The sequence below is a fragment of the Zingiber officinale genome, chromosome 7A (genome assembly GCF_018446385.1).
Source record: "Zingiber officinale cultivar Zhangliang chromosome 7A, Zo_v1.1, whole genome shotgun sequence".
In the NCBI taxonomy this organism is placed as follows: Eukaryota; Viridiplantae; Streptophyta; class Magnoliopsida; order Zingiberales; family Zingiberaceae; genus Zingiber; species Zingiber officinale.
Genome location: NC_055998.1, coordinates 105746939 through 105772433, shown reverse-complemented (window position 1 = coordinate 105772433; position 25495 = coordinate 105746939). Strand labels below are relative to the sequence as shown.

The window sequence follows — 25495 nt, the reverse complement described above, 5'->3', positions numbered from 1 at the left end:
TAATTCAAAAGAATATTCAAAGAAATTTTCGGCAATATTTCTAACTTGTAAAATTCTTTTATCAAAATATTTTGTAATTCGTAAGAATCTTTCATCGAAACATTTTGTAATTCGAAAAATTCTTTTGATAATATTTCTAATTTGCATAATTCTTTCGAAAAAATATTTTGTAATTCACAAAAGTCTTTCGGCAAAATTTCTAACTTGCAAAATTCTTTTGTCAAAATATTTTTTAATTTGCAAAATTCTTTCAAAATGATTGGTAAACCGAAATACTCTTTCAATAATTCAATTTTTAAATAGAAAAAATCTTCACGCAACTTTTCTATTGAATTAACAGTTGTTCAGAGGGTAGAGGTCATACCTTACTTACCTCGTCGGTCGTTGGTTCTCCCCCTGTTGAATTACTTTCTTCCGAAAACTCTCCCCCTTTCTCGATGCTCATCTCGGATGAGCTTTCTTCATCTGTAGGTGGGTCTTCCACTATGATTGCTGTCTCGGCAATTTCTTCGGTCTCGGACTGTTCTGTCTGTGGCTCGGTGTCTATTGAGTCGTCGGCTTCCAAAGGTTCTTCGTAGAGCTTCAAGAACTTTTCCCAAAGTTCTTTTGCGCTTTTGTATTCGCTGATTCTATCGAGATCTTCATTTGGTATTACGGTTAGAAGATGAAATTCTGCCCGACCGTTTGCCATTGACTCATCACGTTGCTTCTTGTTCCAGAGGTGTAGATCGAGTTCTTCTCCATTCGTTGTCTTTGGTGCTTCATAACCACATTTCAATATTAAAGAAATACCAAAATCTAAATTTAAATATACCTCCATTTTTTGTTTCCAAATAGCAAACTCCCCCTCGAATGCTGGTGGGTAGTCGCTAGCTCTGACCATCGTTTTGTTGCTTCAGACGGCGGTTAGTCCTTCTTGAAGCGTCTCGGCTCTGATACCACTTGTAGGATCGTTGCGGCTGGCTTAGAAGGGGGTTGGATATCCTGCAACAATAAAAAGGAAGACAACCCTTCTCGAACTCTTTAAGCTAACACTTGCATAATAAACAAAGCAAATAAATAAAACATTAAAAGATGAGGCACAAGATATTTACTTGGTTACAATCGATGTGGTTGTTAATCCAAGGAAGATTAAGCACTAAAACTCCTTCAGGCGGAGAAGCCTCTTACAGCGTTAAAGCACAGAAAACAGAAGCTCAATTACAACTAGAAGTGCACAAGCGTTGGAATTACAAGTAATGAGTTCGTTAAAAAGCTTCTGGACCAAGGCTATATTTATAGCCTTGGTCGGGGTGCCCCGAAGGGTTCCGGGCGCCCTGGGGGGGATAAACTTTATCCCCCAACGATCAGATCGAGTCAAATCTTGATCCTCGTCAAAAGTCAGGTCCGGGCGACTGGAAGCATTCCGGGCGCCTCGGACTGCTCCGGGTGCCCGGAAGCATTCCGGGCGCCTCGGAATGCTCCGGGCACCCAGAAGCATTCCGGGCGCCTCGGACTTCTCCGGGCGCCCGGAATGGTTCCAGGCGCTCTGGACTGCTCCTGGCGCCCTGGTATGCCTAAAATCTATATTAAATGTCACAAATAGGCTTATCAAATTAACAATTGTATATTTCACTGAACCCCTTAATTAAACAATAATGTTGTAGTAACGAGCCCAGGATCGATCCGAGGAACCAACGGTAGAATGTAATTTAGGATTGTCTTTTTATTCCTATTTTTGGGGTTTTCGATATAAAAATGGAATTGGGGGGATTTAAGCTTTAAATCTAAATCTAATAAATGAAAAGCACAGCAAATAAGAAACTAATCTAATGCAAGAGTGAAACCTAACTATGTGCCAATGAACAAATCATTACGCATTGTCACACTACGTTGTGATAAATCCATCAACACACTTAAACTAAATATGAAATAACAAGACAGAAATAAAATCTAATCTAAGTAGAATTTAAACCCTAACTTAGAACTTAAACACTAAACAATTAACTAAGCATCAAACAAGAATTAAACTAAATTGTATCAATGAAATTACAACTACCAAACATGAATTAAACTTCAACAAAACAAAGAAATGTTAAATTGCAATGATAAGAACTTAACAAACATAAAAGGAATCTGTTATAAGCTGTAAAAACACTAATAAAATGAAATAAATCCTAACCAATCCAACTCACAACCAATCTCACCAAACTTCACATCCAAGCCGTCACACAAGAATGCCAAAGTCGAGACCACCCAACTTTGGACCTCAGTAGAGACTCTCTACAGTATATCAGTTCCAGGATTGCTCAAGAACGCCGACAGACCACCCCCGACGAGCTAGAACAAGCCAAAACCCAAGAAAATGCCGAAAATCTGGAATCTGGTCTCTGGATCTGATGGAAGGCTCTGGAACGCGGATGAACGTCGAGTGAAGCTCAGGAACACCGGAAGACCACCTCCGAATGTTGCTGATGGGAATCGGAGCTCAGATTTGGAGGACCACCGCCAAATCTAGCTGGAAAAGGAAGATGCCGCGAGCCAAATTCCACCGGAGAGAACACTCTCCAATGGCTCCAGAAGATCGAGATGATGCCGCCGAGATGCTCACTACCGAGATTGAAGCTCGGGAGAGTGATTGGAGAAGGAAAGGGGCCGAAATCCGGAAGATTGCCGTGAGGACGAGGCTGCTGCGCACTGTGGAGTCGACGAAGAGGAATGCTACTGTAGCTTCTCAGATTTAAATCAGATCTGGATCTGAACGGACGGCTGAGATGATTCTGGGCTAAATCAACGGTGAAAAGTCATCCAAAATCTGATCTGAAGGTACTGATGTTGATCTATGGTCTGGATCTACCCTCCCGTAGGTCGGATCGATCAGATCATCACTGGATGGCCCAGATCGTCCCAGTCTTCATTGAACGGCCCAGATTAATTTGGCTTGATCAATGGCTAGATGAACTCAGATCTGGATCAAAACTTCTAGATCTTCATAAATGGCTTAGATCTGCTCCCCATTAAGTTGGATCGTCCAGATCTTCAACGGATGGTCCAGATCTGTCATATTCTTGATGAACGGCCCAAATCGACCAAAAGCTTGATCTTCTTGTTTCAACTCTGATTCGATCCCATTTCGGTCCAAATAGATCCAAATCTAAGATCCTTTGATGCCTTCAAAATAAGAATCAAATATTAACATCAAATAACACCAAAAATAATATCATTTGCAATTAAGTCCAAAAATACACACAATGCACAAAATGTAATGTAACCATGATTTTAACCTTTGAAATCAACATCAAACCATGCATATATGAATCAAAATAATGCAGTAAAATCATGGTTATCACGCCCCGGAGCAAAAAGTCAACAGTAGTTGACTTTTTGTCCGGGACCTCTTCTCTAGTTTAGTCCCGCCTCGGTCCGGGTCTTCTGCTCCAGATCCGCTCGCTTGGGTGATCTCTGCCATACGGAATAGGGCTCACCTGAACCCAACTTCCGGTCTTCTCGAGCAGCTTTCCGCTCTTGCTTCTCGTCCCTCGGAGTCGCCGCGTGCTTCCTTCTCGTCCACCAACGTACTTATCCGCAATCTTCGTCCCTCGGTCGCACCCCATGTCGACCTTCTCGCTAGCTGCGTCTCTTGCTCCCCGAGCAATCTTCCGCTCCGGCTTTCGTCCCTCGGAACCACCGCACGCTTCCTTCTCGTCCGCCGGTGTACTCTTCCGTAGCACCTCGTCCCTCGGACGCACCGCGTACCATCCTTCTCGCTAGCTGCGTCTTCCGCTTGAGTACCTGTGCTCCTAAGCTCCTGCATACTTAGACACAAGGTTAGAACAACACAGGACCTAACTTAACTTGTTAATCACACCAAAACAACCTTGGGGTTCCAACATGTATGATATTACTAGACTATAGTATAATTACAAATTGATACTCATGCATTTACATCCTATTCTAGTTATACACTTAGGTTTGTACCTACAAGTATACTCTCATATATTCATGCGAGTATATATTTGTCAACAAGACTATTCCTACATATACATGATAGATAACATATCATATTAGAGGGGTAGAGTATTCTATTGGGTTATTCTCTTTGGATTGACATCCATAACTACTTGATTCCAAATCAGTTGGTTTAAGACATTTATGATGATACCAAAGAGTTAAATGAGATATTATGACTAGATGAATAGAATTTCCTTGATTGAGATTGTTACTATTGTACTTGCTATTGTTGTACTTAGATATATTTTATTAGACTCGCTTCTTATTGCATTTATATGCATTTGAACTACCATGAGACTAGATAGTGGTATTAAGTTATTGCACATAGACCGTAGCTAGATAGCTGAGTATCCCACTAGACTTTGTTTGTTATTTAGGCTAAGGCCTATATATTAGTAAGATTATACCGTAGTGTAGAATATCAAGTATCCTACTAGACCTTTTTTTGTTAGTTAGGCTCGGGCCTATACATTAGTAAGATTATACTATAGAATAAGATATTGAGTATCCTATAAGACCTTTGTTTGTTATTTAGGCTCAGGCCTATACATTAGTAAGATTGTACCATAGTATAGGATATCGAGTATCCAAACCTTTGTTTGTTATTTAAAGTAATGTCTATACACTAGTGAGTTAAGACCAAGGTATGGTCATAAAGTATTATATTGGATGTGATTATTCACTTTTTGCTTATCATTACGTTGTTATATCTCGTTGACTATTGTCTCACATTCGTAGTTGAAAGAGCTATCAATGACCGTTGTTATATCTTGTGGACCATTATCTTCCATTAATGGTTGAGAGAGTCATTAGTGACCATTGTTATATTTGACAACCATTGTCTCTCATTCATTGTTGAGAGAGTCATCAGCGATCTTGATACATACAACTGCCCATGAGACATTTGTGGTAGAGAGTTCATGTGTAGTCCATAGTGAGATATCTACTTAGATACCCTGTGTGCCTATGATATTATACGTGGTAGCAAGTTTGTCCACAGACAGTGACCATTTACTTACCCTGACTACCCACAGGATCATCTGTGGTAGGATGTTTCTCCTATAATCAGTGCTTGTTATATGCTTGCTATATATCAGTCATATATTTGTTTGTGCATGGTTGGATGTACTGTAAGTATTCTCAATTTATTAGTTATACCTGATTGAGCAGGTTAGTGGAGGATTATGTAGTTAGTAATGCTTTTGTTAAAAGTTGATTATATTGGCACTCATACTTTTGTAGTATGTATTTTACCTGAAATTGCTTTCTTTGGTCGCCTTATATATAGTACTGTCATGCACTATCTTCTTATACTCAGTAAGTTGTTGTACTCATTACCCCTTTCTTTTCCTTTGAGTTTCAAAATAGCAGATCGAGGATGTGTTGTATTGCTCAGAGATCTTGGCTATCGGTCCCACTCAAGTTTAGATTTTTATTGAGTTGCTTTATTTATTGTTTTTCTTGCTGCTTGTGTTTACAATTTTCTATTTGTATTGGTTTTGAGTATGTTCACATGTACATGCATACATATACATATTTTCATTCTTAGCTTGATGTATTAGATTTAAATTGGTTTGATATCAATTATTTTCTATATTGTCACTAGCAGATACTATCCGATTTGGAGGAAAAGGATACCCTTAGGGCGTGACACTATCTACAGGAGAAACACTACGATGGATGGATGCCTTGGGCAACAAGATATATGGTAGCTATCATGATAAGGACTATGGGAGAAATGCTCTACTACGAAAAGGTCTCATGAGCACTCTAGATATATTAGTAGACATTGTCTTTGGGAGGAACGCTCTACCATGGACGGGTCCCATGGGCAGATAGGTGTGTAAGTAGCTATCTAGCTACAGACAGCGAGAGAAACATTTTACCACGAATGATTATTTTGCAGTGAAGATATATATGTATACACAGCCATATATAATAACAAAATAAGCAGTAATAATCGATTCAAGGATAATGTTCTACAAGCTACCTCATTGTATAACCTCACTAACGTATAAACACTGGCATAAATAACGAGAAAGGGTCTAATAGGATACTTGATATTTTACACTATGATATGGTCGGGTAGGCACAAGCCTAAATAAAAAATAAGATGTCTTACTAACATATACGTATAGGCACGAGTCTAAATAACAAACACGAGTCTGGTAGGATATTTAATATGCAACACTATGATATCGCTAACATAAAACCACAAGTATAAACAATCAATAATATGCATGGATAGCAATGAGATTGCATTGATATCAAGAAGAATAATAATAAAATAAAGTAACTAATTATCAATCTCAAAGAAAATATAGAGTGGAGTCAAGGTAAACATATAACCAATGCGTAATCAAATCTCAAGCACTATGGTTAAAGATCTAAAGAGGTCAAAAAAGAAACTATTCCCCACAATTGTAGAATATCCTAACCATCTTCAAATCAAAAGTCTACCTCAAGCTTAAATCCTACAAGTAAAAAATACAAAGAATCTAAGGATATATTAATCAATATTCAAACTCTATTGATTAATTAATTAGTCTATTAATTAATCCTTTGACATAGTTAATTCTCAATTATTAATTTTCTAGACAATTTATTCTCATGGATAAATCTTAAATAATTAAATTGAGATAATTATCAAATTACTTGGTTAAATATTTCAAATCTCAATCACCCATCTGTTATTTAAGTTATCTAAATTAATTTATAGATTAGCTACTTAATAAATCAACAAAGCTTAGTTAATTAATTTATGAGATACATTTATTTCAATTGATTATATAATCCCAACCATTCCTCGAAATAATTTATTTGACTTAATTACGAATTAACCATATATCCAGTAAATGATAAATCATTAATTGCCAAACTAATTAATCATTTAATTAATCAACAAATAAAAATTTAATTAATTAATTACTTAAATAAATTAATAACGATTAATCCAAACTCATCTTAATTAATCTCCTAAATAAATTCTTATTAATTAATTGATTAATCTATTAAACAGACCATCACAACTTTAATTAATCAATTCACTGATTACATCAAAACAATTAAGTAATTATCTTCTCTAGAAGCGGATCCAAGAACGCTAGATATCACGATGGGTCTTCATGTGTACTTATCTGATTTACCTAGATGATTGATGGAAACCTTCTATGAAATTGGCTGGTCACCTAGATTAAATAAGGTAAAGGCTGGGATACTAAAATAAATAAGCAATTGTCAATTTAATTAATACTGTAATTTATCTTAGTCAATCAAAACTATAATTAATTAAACATTTAAGTAATGAAAATCAATTATTAGTTTTTTACCCCACTGGTGATGCCTCCATGATGGAGGTCAGTTTCATGATCGAGAAGGAAGGGCGGTTATAAGATCGTCGGTGGCTACAAAAATAGCTATGAAAACATCACTACAAGAAAACAGTAAAATAGCGATGAAATATTAGCGACGAAATAGTCATTTGTAGCAAAAATAGACTATTAGCGGCATAACGTAATTTTGTCGCAAATGATAATATTAAAAAATTAATTTTTTTACAAGGTCATTATATTTGCGACGAAGTTAGCATAGTCGCCACTAACATTTTAGTATTAACGACGAATTATGTTAATCGCCGTTAATATGTAATTATTGTAAGTTGTTAATAAATAAAGATTAGTGACGAATCAGATAATTCACCGCTAATCGTATTTATTAGCGACAAAATTATAACAATTTGCCGCTAATCCTTATTATTTGTGGCAAAATCACAAATCAAAATATCGTCGCTAATACCTAACCTTATCCCCCGAATCGGAATTTCCCCAAACCGCGATATCTTCTTCTCCTCCGCATCACCATCCTCTTCTTCTACTCTTCTCTCTTTTTCTCTGCCCGCTTGTTGCTGCTTGTGCGCTCTCTTCTTCTCCTCCGATGCTAGGTTTTAGGGTTTGGCTTTGGGTGCGTGATCTCTTCGTCTCCTCCCACGCCGGTGACTTCCGCTCCGCTAAGAATCTTCTTTCCTGCTCCGCTCCTGTGACTTCTGCTCCTGCTCCCGCTCTGGTGACTTCTCGGCCGCCTTCTTCGAGCCCTCCGTAAGATCGAGGTTTTCTCTCTGTGTTTCCGCACTTGTAGGTGAGTGCCACTGGATTTTACTTTTCGTTCTCCCGTTGTTAGACTCGGTGATTCTGATGTTAGGATGTCCCTAGCGGGTGGTTCCTGATGGATTTATTTGTGTTGAGAAAGTTTGGATCGAAAGGTTGAGTTTGGGAGATGCCCTGGTGTTGTTTGGTTTGGGAGATTCTGGATGAGCTTGCCTCTGGCGGTCGAATTTGTTGTTTTCCTAAACAAAAAAAAAATCAAATTTTATCTGAGATCTATTTTCCTAAACTATTTGCACCACCTTCAAATAGTTGATCCTAGATCTGCATCTCTTACTCATGGGATTCTTGTTTTGTCTATGGTTGGCAGTGCTTGGTGTTCAAGGTATATCTATAACATGTCTTTAACTTTACTCCCTACTACACTGGTGAAAATGGAACCCATAGCATTACAAGATCTTCTTTAGATTCACTGAATGACTAGAGTGACTATGTTCAAAAAAATGTTTGTGAGCTTTTCCTCTAAGATAAAAATTGTTTGCTTCTCTTTTTGATTTTATAATCTAATAATGCATGATTTGAAGCTGATTGTTTGGTACAATTGGTAACTGACATTATAACTACCTAGTAAATATCTTTTTGTGTCCTTGCACTTGATACACCTATCCCATTAAAATCAAAGAATCAAATGCAACATTCAAATCTCCTACACCACTAGTGCTTCTGCCTTATGATGCATCATTTATACTATATCTCCCATGTGCAGGAGTGTAAACAAAAAAGAAGATAATATTCCAGTTCCACCCCTGATTAAAAGTTCTGCTCTCGAGGGTATGCTTTTTAACAAACTTCCATTAACTCTGAATTTTCAATGTTCTAATGCTACAAGTTATCAAGGTTACTATATGTATCCAACATTAGTAATCATTTTTCTCATTATTAACACGTTTAAAAGCATATATAGTTTTATGCATGGAACTGCATTCAAGCTTTTTGTAATTTTCTTTAGCAGTCATTCCCTATGTGACTCTATGCTCTCAATACTAGCCTACTAGCCAATACTGCATGTTAATACATGTCAATACTAGCCAATACTGCATGTCACTCTATGCTCTCAATTAATATACCATAAAAGCAGTATTTGGTTTTCTTCAGTACATGCAGGTAAATCTCATACATGTCCCTCAATAAGAGTAATTACTAGCAGTAACCTCCTTTGGATTCACAAGTGTTTTCCTTGCTGTTTCTTCTAATACTCGTTACCAGTTATATGATCTTGTTAGAAGTGTGCTTGTCTTGTTTTTCATTTTTCCAAAATTATCTTGCTCTTAAATTTTGAATCAAAGATAATGAATATCTCTTAAGTACTATCTGATTGGCTACTTTTACAATGCAATATAAAGTAGCTAAATGTTACATATATAATTCTGCACATTTGTTGTCATTTCTTACTACATTGAGTTTGGTAAATTTACAGTCAGTAAATTCACAAAACAGTAGAGTAGATGGTCCAATATCTTGGATGTGCAAATAGAGAATAAAAATAAGAAAAGGTATTTCTAGTGTAGGATAAATGCATTTATTTTTTCATTTAAATACACATAAAGATTTAGAAGACAAATTCATGCCAATGAGCCACAAAAATCAAAGACAATTAGTGAAGGAAGCTCAAGTTCTGTGATATTTTGTGCTTTTTCCCAGCAAGAATAACTTAATGTTGAATTCACATTCACAAAATCCAGAACTTAATTTTAGAAATTCTGAATTGAACCAACAAATGGATATCATGAATAATACCATGGAAAATTCTGCAGTAGAAAACTATTTTTTGCAGTACTTTCTCACATAGACAATTTTTGAAGCATTTTTGCAGTACTTTCTCACATAGTTATCAAAATCCAGAACTGGATTGACTTTGCTAATCTGACCTGAAAAATCACATTATACGCAATCCCTTCCCATCCTCAGTTTTTTGTTCCTGTAGCTCTCGCTTATAGTAAGAGTACATATCAAGCATCAAAATAACTTCAACATGCTATAACCAAATTCATGTTTCCAGTTGAGATATGTATTTATTTTGAAGAACAAGAGATATGTACTTATTTTGCCTCGATGGATCATGTTTAACCAAATTACTCTTGAACTTCTCTTGGAAGCTATGTAGTTGATAATTTTTTAGTTATTTTGATGTCATTAATTAATTTAAGTTATTTAATGTAAGTTGCTTATTAATTTCATTGAAATTTATCATCAAACTTATTTATTAGAGTTATTTATTAAATAATCTGATTTTTTATATGTTTAACCAGGTTTTATAAATATGGATAAAAGTTGGATAATGCTTGAGAATCGGATTAGCCCTGAATATATAAATGGGTTAAATCAGTTTTTAAAGGTGGCAGAGAATTATATGATAAATTTAAATTTATCTAATATTCGTTGTCCATGTCGAAGGTGTGGTAATTTATTTAAATATGAGTTGGATTATGTTCGAGGACATCTTTATAGGTGGGGATTTGACAAATTATACAAAGTCTGGAATTTTCATGGTGAGGCTTCTACATCATCTGTTAATATAAATATTGTTAATGAAGAGGGACTTGATTGTGATTTTGAAGAAGATGATTTTCAAGACATGTTCACTGATTTAAGAAATGCAGAAAATATCAATACCATTGGGCCTCAATTAGATGATATTAATGAAAACATGAATGCAGAAAATATTAGAGGAAGTTATAGCTCAATGTTTGAAGAAGCGCAAAAAGAGTTGTATCACACTTGTACTAATTTTTCTGTATTCAGTTTTTTGGTCAAGTTAATGCATGTGAAGGTGTTAAATGGCTGGAGCAATAAATCTTTTGATATGTTACTTCAGTTATTGCAAGAGGCATTTCCCAAACCGAATGTGATTCCAAACTCTCATTATGAAGCAAAGAAAATGCTAAAAGAGTTAGGATTGACATATGAGAAGATGCATGCATGTAAGAATGATTGTATATTATTTTGGGGTGAGCATGAGAATAAGGATACATGTCCGGTGTGCAAGGAGCCTAGATACAAGTATGATGGGATGAATAAGAAAAAGAATGCTCAGAAAATTCTTCGATATTTTCCTTTGAAGCCCAGACTTAAGCGGTTGTTTATTACGAAACATACAACAAAAGATATGAGATGGCATAAAGAAAAATGGGTTGAAACAGCTGGTGTATTAAGGCATCCAGCAGATAGTGAATCATGGAAAGAATTTGACACATCACATGAAATATTTGCTAGTGATCCACGAAATATTCGCTTAGGGTTGGCTACAGACAGTTTTAATCCATTTGGAAATATGTCAAATGCTTATAGTATGTGACATGTTATACTTGTGAATTATAATTTGCCACCATGGAAAATGATGAAGCCATCATATTTGATTATGTCTCTTTTAATTCCTGAGCCTAAATCACCTGGGAAAGAGATAGATGTATACTTACGACCTTTGATCAACGAACTGAAGGAGCTATGGGATGATGGGGTGGAAGCATATGATTTCCATTGCATGCTGCTGTGATGTGGACTATTCATGACTTTCCAGCATATGGAACAATATCTGGATGGAGCACAAAGGGTTATAAAGCATGTCCAGTATGTGCAGTTGAAACTAAATCTCAAAGATTACGGAGTAAAATATGTTATGCATGTCACCGTCGATTCTTGAATGTGCAACACCCATGGCGTAAAAATAAGAATTTTAATGGAAAGGTTGAACAAGAAGGACCACCACGAAGATTTAGTGGTTATGAGATTTTAGCACAGTTAGATACATTACCTCAGGTGACATTTAGTAAGCATCCTACATTAAGTAAAAAACGATAGCGATCTTTGGATGATTCAAATTGGATAAAGAAGTCTATATTTTTTTGAGTTAAAGTATTGGCCAGATTTAAAGTTGAGACACAACTTAGATGTGATGCACATTGAAAAAAACATTTGTGATGCTTTGGTTGGCACATTATTCAATATAAATGGAAAGTCAAAGGATACATTTAAAGCAAGGTTAGACTTGCAAGATATGGGGATTAGAAGTGAATTTCATTTAAAGAAAGTTGGATACAAGTTCAGTAAACCATATGCAAGTTACACGTTGACATTGGAAGAAAGACGTGTATTTTGTCAATTTTTAAAATCCGTGAAGTTTCCTGATGGATATGCTGCTAATATATCTAGAAATGTGAATGTAGATGATGGAAAGTTACATGGACTAAAATCACATGATTGTCATGTCTTGTTGCAAAGAATACTTCCAGCTGCTGTACGTAAATTCTTCCCAAAAGATATATGTGGCACACTAATTGAGTTATGTGATTTTTTCAAAAAGATAACTGCAAGATCTTTACACATAGCGGATTTATATAAAATGGAGGAGGAAATAGTTTTCATATTGTGCAAGATGGAAAGAATATTTCCTCCAGCGTTTTTTGATATTATGGTTCATTTGGCAGTTCATTTACCCCGTGAAGCCATGTTAGCTGGACCTGTTTCGTCACGATGGATGTATCCCTTTGAACGATATTTAGGCAGACTAAAAAAATATGTTCAGAATAAAGCAAGACCTGAAGGATCTATTGCAGAGGGGTATATTATAAATAAGGCATTGACTTTCAGTTCTTTATATATGAGTCAAATTGAGACAAGATTTAGTAGGCCAGAACGAAACAAAGATGTTCAACCAGTAGCATGCAATTTAAGTGTTTTCTCACAACAAGCAAGAGTGTTTGGCAACCAACATAATCTGAAATTACCTTTGGCTTTGTATAAGAAAGCACATTGGTATATTCTCAACAATTGTAAAGAAGTTGACCAATATAGAAAGTAAGTTTTTACATTATGTAATTTTATTGTTTATATTTCGTTATAAAATTATAACTTAAATATTTATTTATGCAGTGAACATCTACAACTTCTGTCACATAAAGTTCATTCAAATCAACTTCTCCAATATCATGAGAGAGATTTTCCACAATGGTTTAGGGAAAGAATGATAAAGTTAAAGAATTTAACAAATTCAGAAATCACAAACGAGTTGTATTATTTAGCAATGGGACCTGATGTTGAAGTTCATCTCTATGATGCCTGCATTGTAAATGGTATTCGATATCATACAAGGTTCCGTGATTCTCGTAGAACTACTCAGAATAGTGGAGTTAGCGTACCATCATCTGATGATGGTGACAATTTGGATTTTTTTGGAGTGTTAAAGGATGTTGTTCAACTATTTTACTCTTTCAAGTATAAAGTACAATTATTCTGGTGTGAATGGTTCCAATGTAATCCAAAAAAAAAAATCAATGGTTGAAGAGTTTGGTCTCTTATGTATTGACACTTCTAAAACATGGTACACTGATGACCGACCCATTCATTTTGGCCAACTAAGCAAATCAAGTTTATTATTTAAATGATATAAAGCGTGGAGGTCATTGGAAGGTAGTACAAAAGGTTCAACATCGAGAAATATACGAAGTAACTGAAATTGATGAAGTATCTGAAGAAATTGAATCCGGAAATAATTTCAATATTGAGACTAACCAAGAAATTTCTTCTAATGAAGCAACTTCAGTAGTTGGTGATGACTTACAGATAACCCAACTTTGTAGATTAGATGTTGAGGATCAACATATAAATATGTCAAATGTACAAGTTGAGCCGACTAGGGATGCTCAAAGTTTTCTTAATGATGAAGATGAAGATACTGAAATTGATAGTGAAGCAGATGATCAAATATCTCTTTTAGATGATGATAGTGATTAATTTTTATTTACATGGTATGTATGTTTTACTTCATTTTAAATTCATTTATATAAGATAATGTTAAAGAATTGGAGATACATATATATGTTGATGGATATTTGTTTGTTGATTTATACATGATGATTATGTGACAGTCATGCCGCCCAAGAGGATTGAGCATCTACCAGTTATGCAAACACCGACTGATGGTAGTTCTTCTAGTAATGGTTAGTTGTTTTATATTTAAATTACAAAATTTTTGTTTGTGTATTTAATTTATTAATTGTTAACACTTTTGCATCTACAGGCCTACCACTACGTAGGGAGACACGTGGCACACATTCTGATCGGCTGCGACGCCAGATCTCTGCCCAGGGTAGATTACCTATTATTTTTCATCAAAGCGATGGACATCCAATTGGCCCAAACGCAACTTCATTTATGACCGAGTTAGGTCTCTCGGTAAAGAAGTTAGCTCCCTTATAAGTTAAGAGCTGGAAGCATGCTCCTGCTGATAACAAAAGGATGATATATGATCGATTATCAGTAAGTACAAGTAATTTAACATATTTATAACCACTCCTTTATTACTAACCATATGCGAAATAAATTTATTTTTTTCAGGCTGCTTTTGATATCAATTTTCAGGAGGGTGCATCGTCAGTCATAAAAGAGACTGACCGATTAATGAGTTCACGTTATAGAGATAATAGAACCAAAATGCATAACCATTATAAGAAGCTATCACACCTTCCTCCTGCTGAGCGCCGACAACATATTCCGATCGAGTTTTGTGAGACTCAAGATGATTGGGACTATATGTGTGCTTTGTTTGAATCTGAGTCATTTCAGGTAACTCATTCTATAATAAATGTCTTTTTTATATAAAAATTTAATTATTTGTTCTATAACTATTATTTTATTTATACGAAATTTTGTGTTGTAGAAACGATCTACCATAAATGCTGAAAATTGAGGGAAACTCCCATATAACCATCGCGAAGGTTCTAAATTATTCATTCAATATAGTTACGATGGTGTAAGTGCTACTTTTATAGTTTTCATATATTATTTGTGATTAAAAATTAACAATTTTTTTTCAGACCGATCAGTTACAAAGAAAAGATCGGATTACTGTTTTTAATGAAACTCATTATAGCTCGTCAAAAGGATGGATTGATGAGACGGCCAAAACTGCATATATATGTTATGTCCTTATTTAGTAAATATATTCTTAACTGTGTATAATTATGTTTTATGATATTTTTAACATGTTTATTTTTTTCTAGGATGATATGGTGAGACTACGTGATGAGTGTATTCAAACACAAAATCCAGAAGAGGTCATCAATGTAGTTGAAATTGCAGATACAGTTTGTGATCAGGTCCGCGATACTCGTTCTTATGCATTCCTGCCATGCTAAAATTTGTATTCACATAAAATTTATTCACATACTAAACCTGTAGATACAGTCGTATTCAGCCTGCCCTAGAGAATCTGATATCTAACATCACAAAATCAATGACTAATTACATTTCAGCCACTTTGAAAATCTACATCAGCTCAGTTTTATCTGCTTTATCTCATTACTAAACTATGCTCTAATACATTTGCAATGTTTGATCGACTTTCATACTTAATAATTGATACGAAAGAATGTTGCAGACACGAACTTGCTAATTGTAGTTAGTATAATGATAGTGATATCAAGGATGCTTGCTACAATTTTACTCTCTTATCCTATCACATTTTTTGGTAAAGTTGCATTCATGTTCTAATATCATATTGCTCATACTTGGATACCAGTAGCAAATTTGGAGATACCTGCTCAGACTTGGATACCTGCTCTAGATACACTTAAGTTTTTATCTTTCCAGCCAACAAAAGCCTAATATGATTTCCACTACAAGTCCATGCAAGCAAATTCATGATTTCGTTGAGAGTAATGCAATTTGAGAGTAAATTTACAAGTATATTTTGCAGCTTTATTACTTACATGTTGGAGATTTAACGATGCAGGTAATACTTTATGCTTTATTACTTCATGCTTTATTACTTATATTACTTTATTACTTAAGTTTTATTACTTCATGCTTTATTACTTAAGCTTTATTACTTCATGCTTTAATACTTATATTTTTCACAAATTTCACCCTCATTTTTACAGTGTTCATTGATAGAAAGGAATAGTGAATGATAATAGTAATTTTTTTCTAGTCACTGTACTGTTGTCACTTTTCGCCATAGATAATAGAAGTTTTCTGGACAAACACAGTTTCCATACTTATTCCTTGATAACTAGCTTAAATGAGAGATTCACAATTACTATTTATTAAACAGTCATGTGCTATTTTTAAATATGTTGAAACTTGTATTAGGTCCTCGTTACTCGTTCGGGATACATTAGAGAACTTGGAAGTGGACCAAAGCCAGTTAGGTCCACTTCTTCAGATGTCACCTCCTCAATCAGATCAACTAACACCGCATTACGTGAAAAGATTGAATCCACTCAAGAAGAGTTAGCAAACACCAAAGTTCAATTAGCAAGCACCCAAGATGAGTTAGCATCAATGAAATCAAGACAAGATAAGTTTGAACAAATTCTTAACCAATTGGCACCTGGAGCATTAGATTCCTTGATCCATGATTCATCTTCGGTTCCACCTCCTCCTACTCATTCTTAGATTTTGATGTTGTGGATTTTTGGATATGAACATGATGTTGCGAAGTTTATTTCTTGTAGATTATGATGTTGTGGATTTCTGGATGTGAACTTAATGTTTTGAACTTGTTACTTGTTTTTACTTTATTTGGATTGTTACTTGTGTACTTAATTTGTTGTGTTACTTGATGTTAGACATTGATGTTGAGTACTTGCATCTCTTGTTTGTGAATGTTACTAGATTTGTGAACTTATACTTTGATGAAGTATTAGTTGTTTGTGAGTTTATTTGTGAATTTGTTGTTAGAGTTAGTATTTGTATAAGTTTGTGAATATTATTCTTAGAGTTATGATTATTGTGAATATTGTTGTTAGAGTTGTGATGATTGTATGAGTTTGTACATGTGTATAATTTTTTTTTAAAACAATTTAAAAAAAAAACGAAGGTTAGCGACGAATTTTTTGGAATTTGTCGCCAACAACCTGAACATATCAAACCTTATCGTAAACGTTTGCGACGAAATGAAATAGGTTAGCGACGAAGTTAAGAAAATCGTTGCTAATGTGTTAGCGACGAAAGAGGTCCGAATTCGTCGCTAATAACTAAACATATTGATGTTTGCCCTAGCCGTTTGCGGCGAAATGAAAAGTGTTAGCGACGCATTACGATGACATTAGCGATGAAATAAGGTAAATCGTAGCTAACATGTTTGCGACGAAAAAATTGAATTCGTCGCAAACAAATTTCTTAGCGACGAGTAATATTCATTCGTCGCCATAAGATTAGCGTCGATTAAAATTCTTTAGCGACGATTTAATGATGTCGTTAATATATTGGCGACGAAACATAAAACTATCGTCGCTAAAAATTGTTTACGACAAGCTTATAACGACGATCCTAGCGACGAAATGTTATCGTCGTAAAGATCGGTTAGCGACGAACATTAATAGGTTAGCGACGAAATAATTATAATTCGTAGCTAAATATCAGTTTTCTTGTAGTGCATGGTGTTGCAGGCATGGTGGCAAAAAGAAGGTGGCCACAGGATAGGCTGGACTTCAGGTCTGCTCAAGGTGGTTGGTGGAGATTTCCGACGGCAGCCAACAAAAGAAGAAAGTGGCTGCTCAGATGTGCCAGCCAGTGGTGGCAATAGGGGAGAAGAGGAAGCATGAGCACGACGCCAACGTCGGTTGTACGCAAGCAGCGACCAACATGCGACGGAATGACACCACAAATGCGTGGGGTTAAGGAAGAGATACAGATGGGATAAAAGTGAAACTTAAGTTTAGGAATCGAAACTTAAGTTAATTGAATCAATTAACTCAGATAGAAACCTAGATTTATCCCATTAAAATATCTAAAAATTCTTGTAAAATTTAGAAAATTTTCAATAATTATTTTTCTAGGCACCCAAGGTTGAATCTAAGAATCCTAGATTTAATCAGAATATTTTTTTATTTATTTTTTGTCTAATTTTTTATGGTATATTATATGTATTTAGAGTTCTAAATTTTAAGATTTTAAAACTGAGTTATAATGGATTTGAATCAATAAAAATTTTCTTCTAGAGGTCAGACTTCCTTCTTAGATTATAGTGCTTAAAATTAAAAATTTTAGATACTCAAGGGATATATTAGGGATTGGTTTATAATAGGTTTAAGCTAATAAGATTTTTCCTATAGGGTTCAGGCTTACCTCTTAGATTATAGTATTTAAGATTAAAAATTTTAAATGCTTATGGGGTATGGTGTTTTTTTTAAGGAAATGTTGATTAAAAAAGGAATCTAGGCGCCTGGATCAATATGTATGCGCATGGGCTCGCGACAAATCTATAGTAGATCGGCGTACTATACACACACAGTTCTGATGTTATGCGCGCCGCACAGTGTGGGACTGTGCGCGCCCAGGTCATCAGCATCATTTTTTATTTTTTAAAATTTTGAATTAATAAAAAACAATATTTCCTCCTATAAATCTCAAATATATTAATATATCTCATAAATACATTACAATACTCTATAAATGTTTAAATTTATATCATTTTTATTTTTTTTAACTAAACACTATAACCTAATTGAAAGTCTGAATCTTAGAAGTAAAATCTTTAAAAAAAATAGTTTGAACATTATAATCTAATTGGGAAGCATGAACCCTAGAAATAAAATCTTAAAAATATTTTAATTAATATTTTTAATTCAAAATTTAAAAATAAAAAATGAAAACAAAACAAAAGAAACGCAAATGATATGCTCCGCACGCACAGTCACACACACACACACATATATATATATATATATATATACACACACGTTACTAGCATATCGATTTGTTGATATTGGATTCATAAAGTAGAGAGGAATTTTTACTACGAGGAAATATTGGATCAAGTGAAAGTAAAACTCAGTTATTTTTTTTCTCCGCATTAAAATCTTGTAAACAAGTATACTATCAACTATCTAAATTAAAGAAAGTCATTATTCACCCTCTCAAACACTCTCAATAGTTGGATATGGAGCCCCCGGGGCTATGATGTAGCAGTAAGGGCGTTTAATTGTTTCCTAGACATCCACATTATGATTCCCAACTACGACGTATTTGTAGGGATTTTTTCTCCAAATCAAAATTGCAACTAAGGGATGTTGAGCTTCTGGGCCACCCATAACAAGTGATTCATGATTTATCGTACTGGTTAGTGGGAAACTTCCGTAGGGATAGACTATCACCCTATGATCATTATTACCCAACTTGGTTAATGATTTTTTTTCGATAATTGGATATAAAACTCAAATAGCCTTAATATAAAATTCCAAGCACCTCCTAGTATTTAGAAATAACATATAATGTTAATTATTATCATTTAAAAGAGATATAGAAAGAAAATTATATTCAATCAAACTACTCCTAGTCAATTAAATTGTCTAATTAAATCATTGTAAAAATAAAATAAATTAAATGCACATTTCCTTTCATTGAAATTCCTTGATTTATTAACATAAATATAAATTTGAAGGCTCGACTTAGGATTCCTAATACTTGCTTATTAGGATTTCTATAACTCAATGCACTTTTTCTCTATAATGGTCAATTCCATTTTATCTAGATCAAGTCCAACCAAAACATCTCGCTGCATAATATTCCCAAAGATTTGTATACCATTCGTTCCCACTATCATCATGCATTTCTCATGCTGCCTATTCCACCTAAATAGGTTTTCAGGGCTCACCATGAAGTTCCCCAATGTCCCTTGAAATGAGAACCACATTCCCGGCAGCATCTCCTCTTGGTCTGTCGAGAGCACAGTGAAGCACAATTTGTAGTAGTTATTCTCCACAGTCGGCAATCTAACATAATCCGTCAATGCCCTTACCAACTGGTCCACCACTTGAGTGTCTAGCATGGTCATGTAGGTGCCGGAGTCAAAGATGATGTTCCCAGCCCTCAACCTGGACTTCTTAGTAATCAAGATGTCGAACTCATCCGGGATGGAGATGGCGTTAAGCTGCACGGCATAGAAGCCGTCTTGCGTCATGAGCGGCGTGACAGTCGTCTTTCCGATGACCGTCTTTTTACTGCGTCCCAAGAAGAGTCTGCTATTGACTCCCGTATCGGGCATGTCCAAGCAGTGTGAGAAGTACTTGCTGATGTACTTAGGGGCAAGCTGGTTAATCAAAGACTGCGGCCTGGGTCCCAACCCAATGATGCTGCCAGGGTCATTTACTTTAGTTATCAAGGACCAGAAGTTGCATCCAAATAACATATTTGGAATGAATGTAGATTGCTTGGTATCTAATGAGGTGAGACTGAAGGTTTCCGAGGAGAAAATTCCATTGATGTTGGAGCCATCACCGTAGGCGATAGTGTACTTGCACATCTGATCATCATTGCAACGACCCTGGCTAAAGCTCCTGCACTCATTAGAAATGCAAGATAACTTCTTGTAGGAGATGGATGCACTATGATTGAATAGGGTGGCACTATTGTTGAAGCATTGGCAGCCAACGCAATTGACCCAGCTTAGACTGCTACCGGTGTCGACAAGACCCCACACATATTGCTGGTTTGGCGTGCCAATGCTGAACCTCATCATGAATTCCCCGTCATTATTGAGCAATCCGAGATCTATGTCCATGGAGGTGTCCAAGTAGCTAGCTCGGTTCACCGATCGGACAGCAGCAGCTTGCAAGCGATCGAAGGGCGTCATCGAGCTATTGTATAGTGGCGACTTGGGGGAGTCACGGTGGACCAACTCGACATCAAAGACAGTGTCCTGCGGGACAAGGGCTGGCACGAAGGAGATCAGTAGGAGGAGGCGGAAGAAGGTACTGACGGTTGCCATTGCGATAATTAATGAAGATATATAAAATTTCAATTGGCGCGTAAATTTATAGAGATATTCAATGGGAGAATAAAGAATTTTAATTAATGAGAATTAATGATAAGATTGATTGGATAAATTTTGGAAGGATGTGTGATTTGAAATGACATTTAATTTAAAAATTCTGAGAGGAATTGGAAATTAATGGCAGCTAGGCATCCATCAATTCGATTAATAGTCCAAATCAAGCTTAAAATGGCAAAATATATCTTTAATTCTTTATTTTATAATTAATTGATTCGAAATGGAACCATAGATGTAAGTGTCCTTAAACTTCTTCCGACTAATTGATATTTATTTGGAAGGAACTTTGCTCTCATTCCAAGTGTAGTTAGATTGTTTTAATTGTATTTGATACATTCAGAATCGGTGGAGTGTGTCACCAGATTCTCACTATCGATATTGTTTTAATTGTATTTGGAAAAATAAAAAGTTTTAATTGTTTTAAAGTTTTCATTGCCAATAATGGAGCTCCCTCCAATAATATATGTGGATTGGCCTGATACGTACTAGATGTCTATCGATCAACCTCCAATATCGACAATGATGCTCATATATAGATCAATACGTATGAATAGTGGTGGGACCGAATTCGATAAATAAAAAAAATTAATACAATATAAAATTAGATTATCCAACTCTTAAAAACTCTAAAATATTTTTAAAATATAAGTTGAAGTTTTTAAAAATTTCGTAGGTCAATTTTCACAATCCAAAACCTTAATTTTTAAATTTAAGAAGATAAAAACAAACTTAAATTTAAAAGTTTTAACCTTAGCCCTTGATTAAGTCTAGTTGAAACTAATGATCCTCGTAGCTTATCGATGAATCAAAGTCAAATAATCATTTGTGATCTCACATTGTCACAATATTTAGCATTCATACATATGAGACCTCCATTGCAATCCAAATAATCATCCTAACTAGCAACCTAATAAAATAAAGTTTATACTTTATAACTTTTCTTCGATTAATGAAACATTAAAGAAGAAATGAATAACTTACTCCTCTTGTTCTTGCTATGGTTAAACAAAGCAAAAAAATAGCTACTTGTAAAGGAATGCTCGTTGGAAAAAATAAAAGGAAGACTGTTATTTTTGTGAAAACAGAGAAGAAAAGATAGGGAAGAAGAAGCAAATTAAATCGGGGAATTTACCTTTTTCGTTAGCTATCTCGATTAGCTTTGGTGAGCTTGGTAATGACACAAAGAGAGTAAAGCAAGACAAAGCAAGGTTATTCTTATGGTGCCAAACAACATCTTAGAAAACACGAGAAGAGGTATGATGTGCATAGATTATATACACTTTTGCATACTTTGACGCACATCTATTTGTATTTCATTAACATAATTTATGTTTATTACACCATATTTTATTATAATGTCATACTTCCATTATCTTCTGTTTGAAGATATACTCTTTGCTTATTTTGATTGATAAAATGCGATTTGGAGCAAAAACGGAGCTTAAATGAAGTCTAGAGTTTCAAGAGTGTACAGGCTGTGTGGAACTCACACCGGCATACGAAAATCAAGTTTTTCCATGTTCTGGCCATGTGAAATCCACACGGCCATGTGGAGGCCATGTGGGAGCCATGTCGAGGCTGTGTGGAAGCCACACGGCTGTGTGGAGGCCGTGTGGAAGCCACACGGCTGTGTGAAGGCTGTGTGGAATTTTTAGTACTGCAAACTGAAACTAAAATGCCCATAACTTTGTGCTCGTTTGGAGTTATGGGTTGTTATTTATATCAAAATGTAGATAACTTCAAAATCTACAACTTTGCTGAAGACTTCAACTGGAGAATACCCCATATCGATGGTCTAAAATATATTACAATGAGACATAGCCATGCAGAGCCATGTCAAGGGCCATGCAAGGGGTGTGCGAGATCCACATGGCCGTGTAACACTTCTAGAGAGAAAGAATGTTAGAGTGTATACTAAAAGCCTAGCTTTTGTAAATATTTATTTTGAAATAAAGAATCACATTGGTAAAAAAGTCTACATTTATATGCCAAGTGTAGTTGTTCAATTAATTTATATTGTAGATAACATGGTGTGTGGTGTCACACACATAAGATCATGCTATCGGTTCTTTATAAATTATAAACAGTAGCTCACGACTAAGATGGATAGGAACAAACCATTGGAATAGTCATAGTGTAATTTGGTATTAGTTTATCTTAACTATAAAATTATACTAGTACACACTTAGTGTATTGAGCAGGACCATTTAAGGTAAGTTCTTTTTATACTGACTTAATAAAAGAACAAAACCTTAGTTATTATGGAAGTGTGTGCTCTTAATCCTAATATAATAACAAGCACATATATTTAGTATTTATTTTTTTGACTTATCAAAGGGTGAGATTTAGCTCGATAAATCAATAGGCTCGATAAGTTGGGAAATGATATTACTTATAGTGTATGTTGTTGATTATAGAAGAAAACTGTGTCCTAGAAATCTAGGTTGATAATGTCCCCAAGAGGAGCTCATAAGGATTGTCATGTTAAATCCTGCAGGTGGTCTTAGTCCGACACGACAATAAGGTTGAGTGGTACTACTCTTGGACTAAGATATTAATTAAAGTGAGTTGTCAGTAACTCAATTAATTAGTGGACATCTGACATCTTAAATATAGGGAGATTAATACACTCATAATAAGGAGCCCAAAATATAATTTGGGATTGGTGCGGTAGTTCAATAATAATTCTTTAGTGGTATGAATTATTATTGATGAAATTAAGTTGGGTGTTCGGAGCGAACACGGGAAGCTTAATTTCATCGGGAGACCAAAACCAATTCCTCCTCTCGGTCCCTATTGTAGCCTCTTATTTATAAAGTGTTACACCCACCTTCTTACCCAACCTTAGGTGGCCGGCCAAGCAAGCTTGGAGTCCAAGCTTGGGCCGGCCAAGCAAAAGGTTGAGCCAAGTAGAGGTGGCTGGCCCTAGCTTGGAGCCCAAGCTTGGTGTGGCCGGCCATGTAAAATTTAAAAGGATTTTATTTTTTTTAAATCTTTTCTTATGTGGATAACATGATTTTAAAAGAGAGTTTAAAATTTAAATCTTTCCTTTTATAGCTTTCTACAAAAGATTAAGTGAAAGGTTTAATATCTTTCCTTATTTGTAGTTAAAAGAAAGATTTTAATTTTTGATAAAACTTTCCTTTTTTGTAACCATCTTGATGATATAAAAGAGAGTTTCAAAATTAAATCTTTCCTATTATAGTTTTTACAAAAGATTAAGAAAAGATTTGATATCTTTCCTTATTTGTAGATTAAGAGGAAGATTTTAATTTTAAAGATAACTTTCCTTTTTGGAAATCATCCACATGTTTTAATAGAGAGATTTTAATTTATAAAATTTCCTTTTATAACCAACCATGAAAGGAAAATTAATAGAGAAATTTTTATTTTAAAATTTTCGGAAACAAATAAGGAAGTTTTAATTTTGTGTTTAAAACTTGCCTTATTTGGAGCATGTGATGTGGCCATAAGAAGGGTTAAAAGAAATTTTTAAATAAAATTTTCTTATTAACCAATGGCAAGAAAAATAAGGGAATTTTAATAATAATTAAATTTTCTTATTTTCCAAGACCAAGGAATATAAAAGAGAGGGTAGAGGTGCCTCACCTTACAACCTATCTTCTTTAGTTTCTCCTCTCTTCCTTGGTGTGTGGCCGACCCTATTCTCTTCTCCTTTTCTCTTTTTTTTAGTGGTCGGTGCATCCCCTTCTTGGAGTTCTTGTCGTGGCCGGTTCTTGCTAGGAGAAGAAGGAGAGAAAGGAGGCTTTGCTCTTGCATCCCTTGGAGCTTGGTTGGTGGCTGAGACTTGTTTTCATTGGAGAAGGTTGCTTGGCCGAAACTTGGAAGAAGGAAGAGGCTTGGTGGATTCTCATCTCGGTAGATCGTTGCCCACACAACGTCTGAGATAAGAAGAGGAATACGGTAGAAGATCAAGAGGTTGTTGCTTACAAAGAAAGGTATAACTAGTAACTGTATTCCGCATCATACTAGTTTTCTTTGTATGAATTCCAAACACAAGAGGCTAGAGATTCTAGATTTTCAGATTTGTAATTTGAAGTTGTGTTTCTTTTATTTTATTTTTCGATCTTATGATTCGATTGTTCTTTTTGGTTAAACCTAACGTTATTATAAGGAAATTAAATATTGAATTTCATTAAGAAGCTTTGTTGAGGCAGTGGTGGATGTTCCCATACCCAAGAAGGTCAAGTGTCTCACCATGTTTGACCTGGGAGCCAATTTTCAAAATAAATATTTAATTGAATTTGTAACTGATATGAGTTAGGTTTAGTAGGTCCTTGGTGAAAAAGGGAAAGGAGATAGAGGAATTAAGAAAATAGTCCAATATCGGTCGGGAAATACCTTAGGAAGAATAAGCCAATATCGGCTGGTAAATACCTTGGGAAGGATAGTTCAATATCGGTCGGTATATAACTTAATAAAATATAGCCCAACATCGACTAGGATAACAGGCTTAAGGGGATACAAACCCATACCGGTCAAGGTTACACACTTAATAAAATATAGCCCAAATAGGTCAGGATAACAGGCTTAAGGAGATACAGATCAATAT

At 35.0% G+C, this 25495-nt stretch overlaps 1 protein-coding gene across 1 annotated transcript; it reads right to left on the bottom strand.

Moving 5' to 3' along the window:
• Positions 1-19572: 19572 nt before the first annotated feature.
• LOC121999589 (probable aspartic protease At2g35615) lies at positions 19573-20859 on the bottom strand. The gene has a single exon (XM_042554247.1). The coding sequence runs from the start codon at positions 20857-20859 to the stop codon at positions 19573-19575; it is 1287 nt and encodes a 428-aa protein (XP_042410181.1).
• Positions 20860-25495: the final 4636 nt, after the last annotated feature.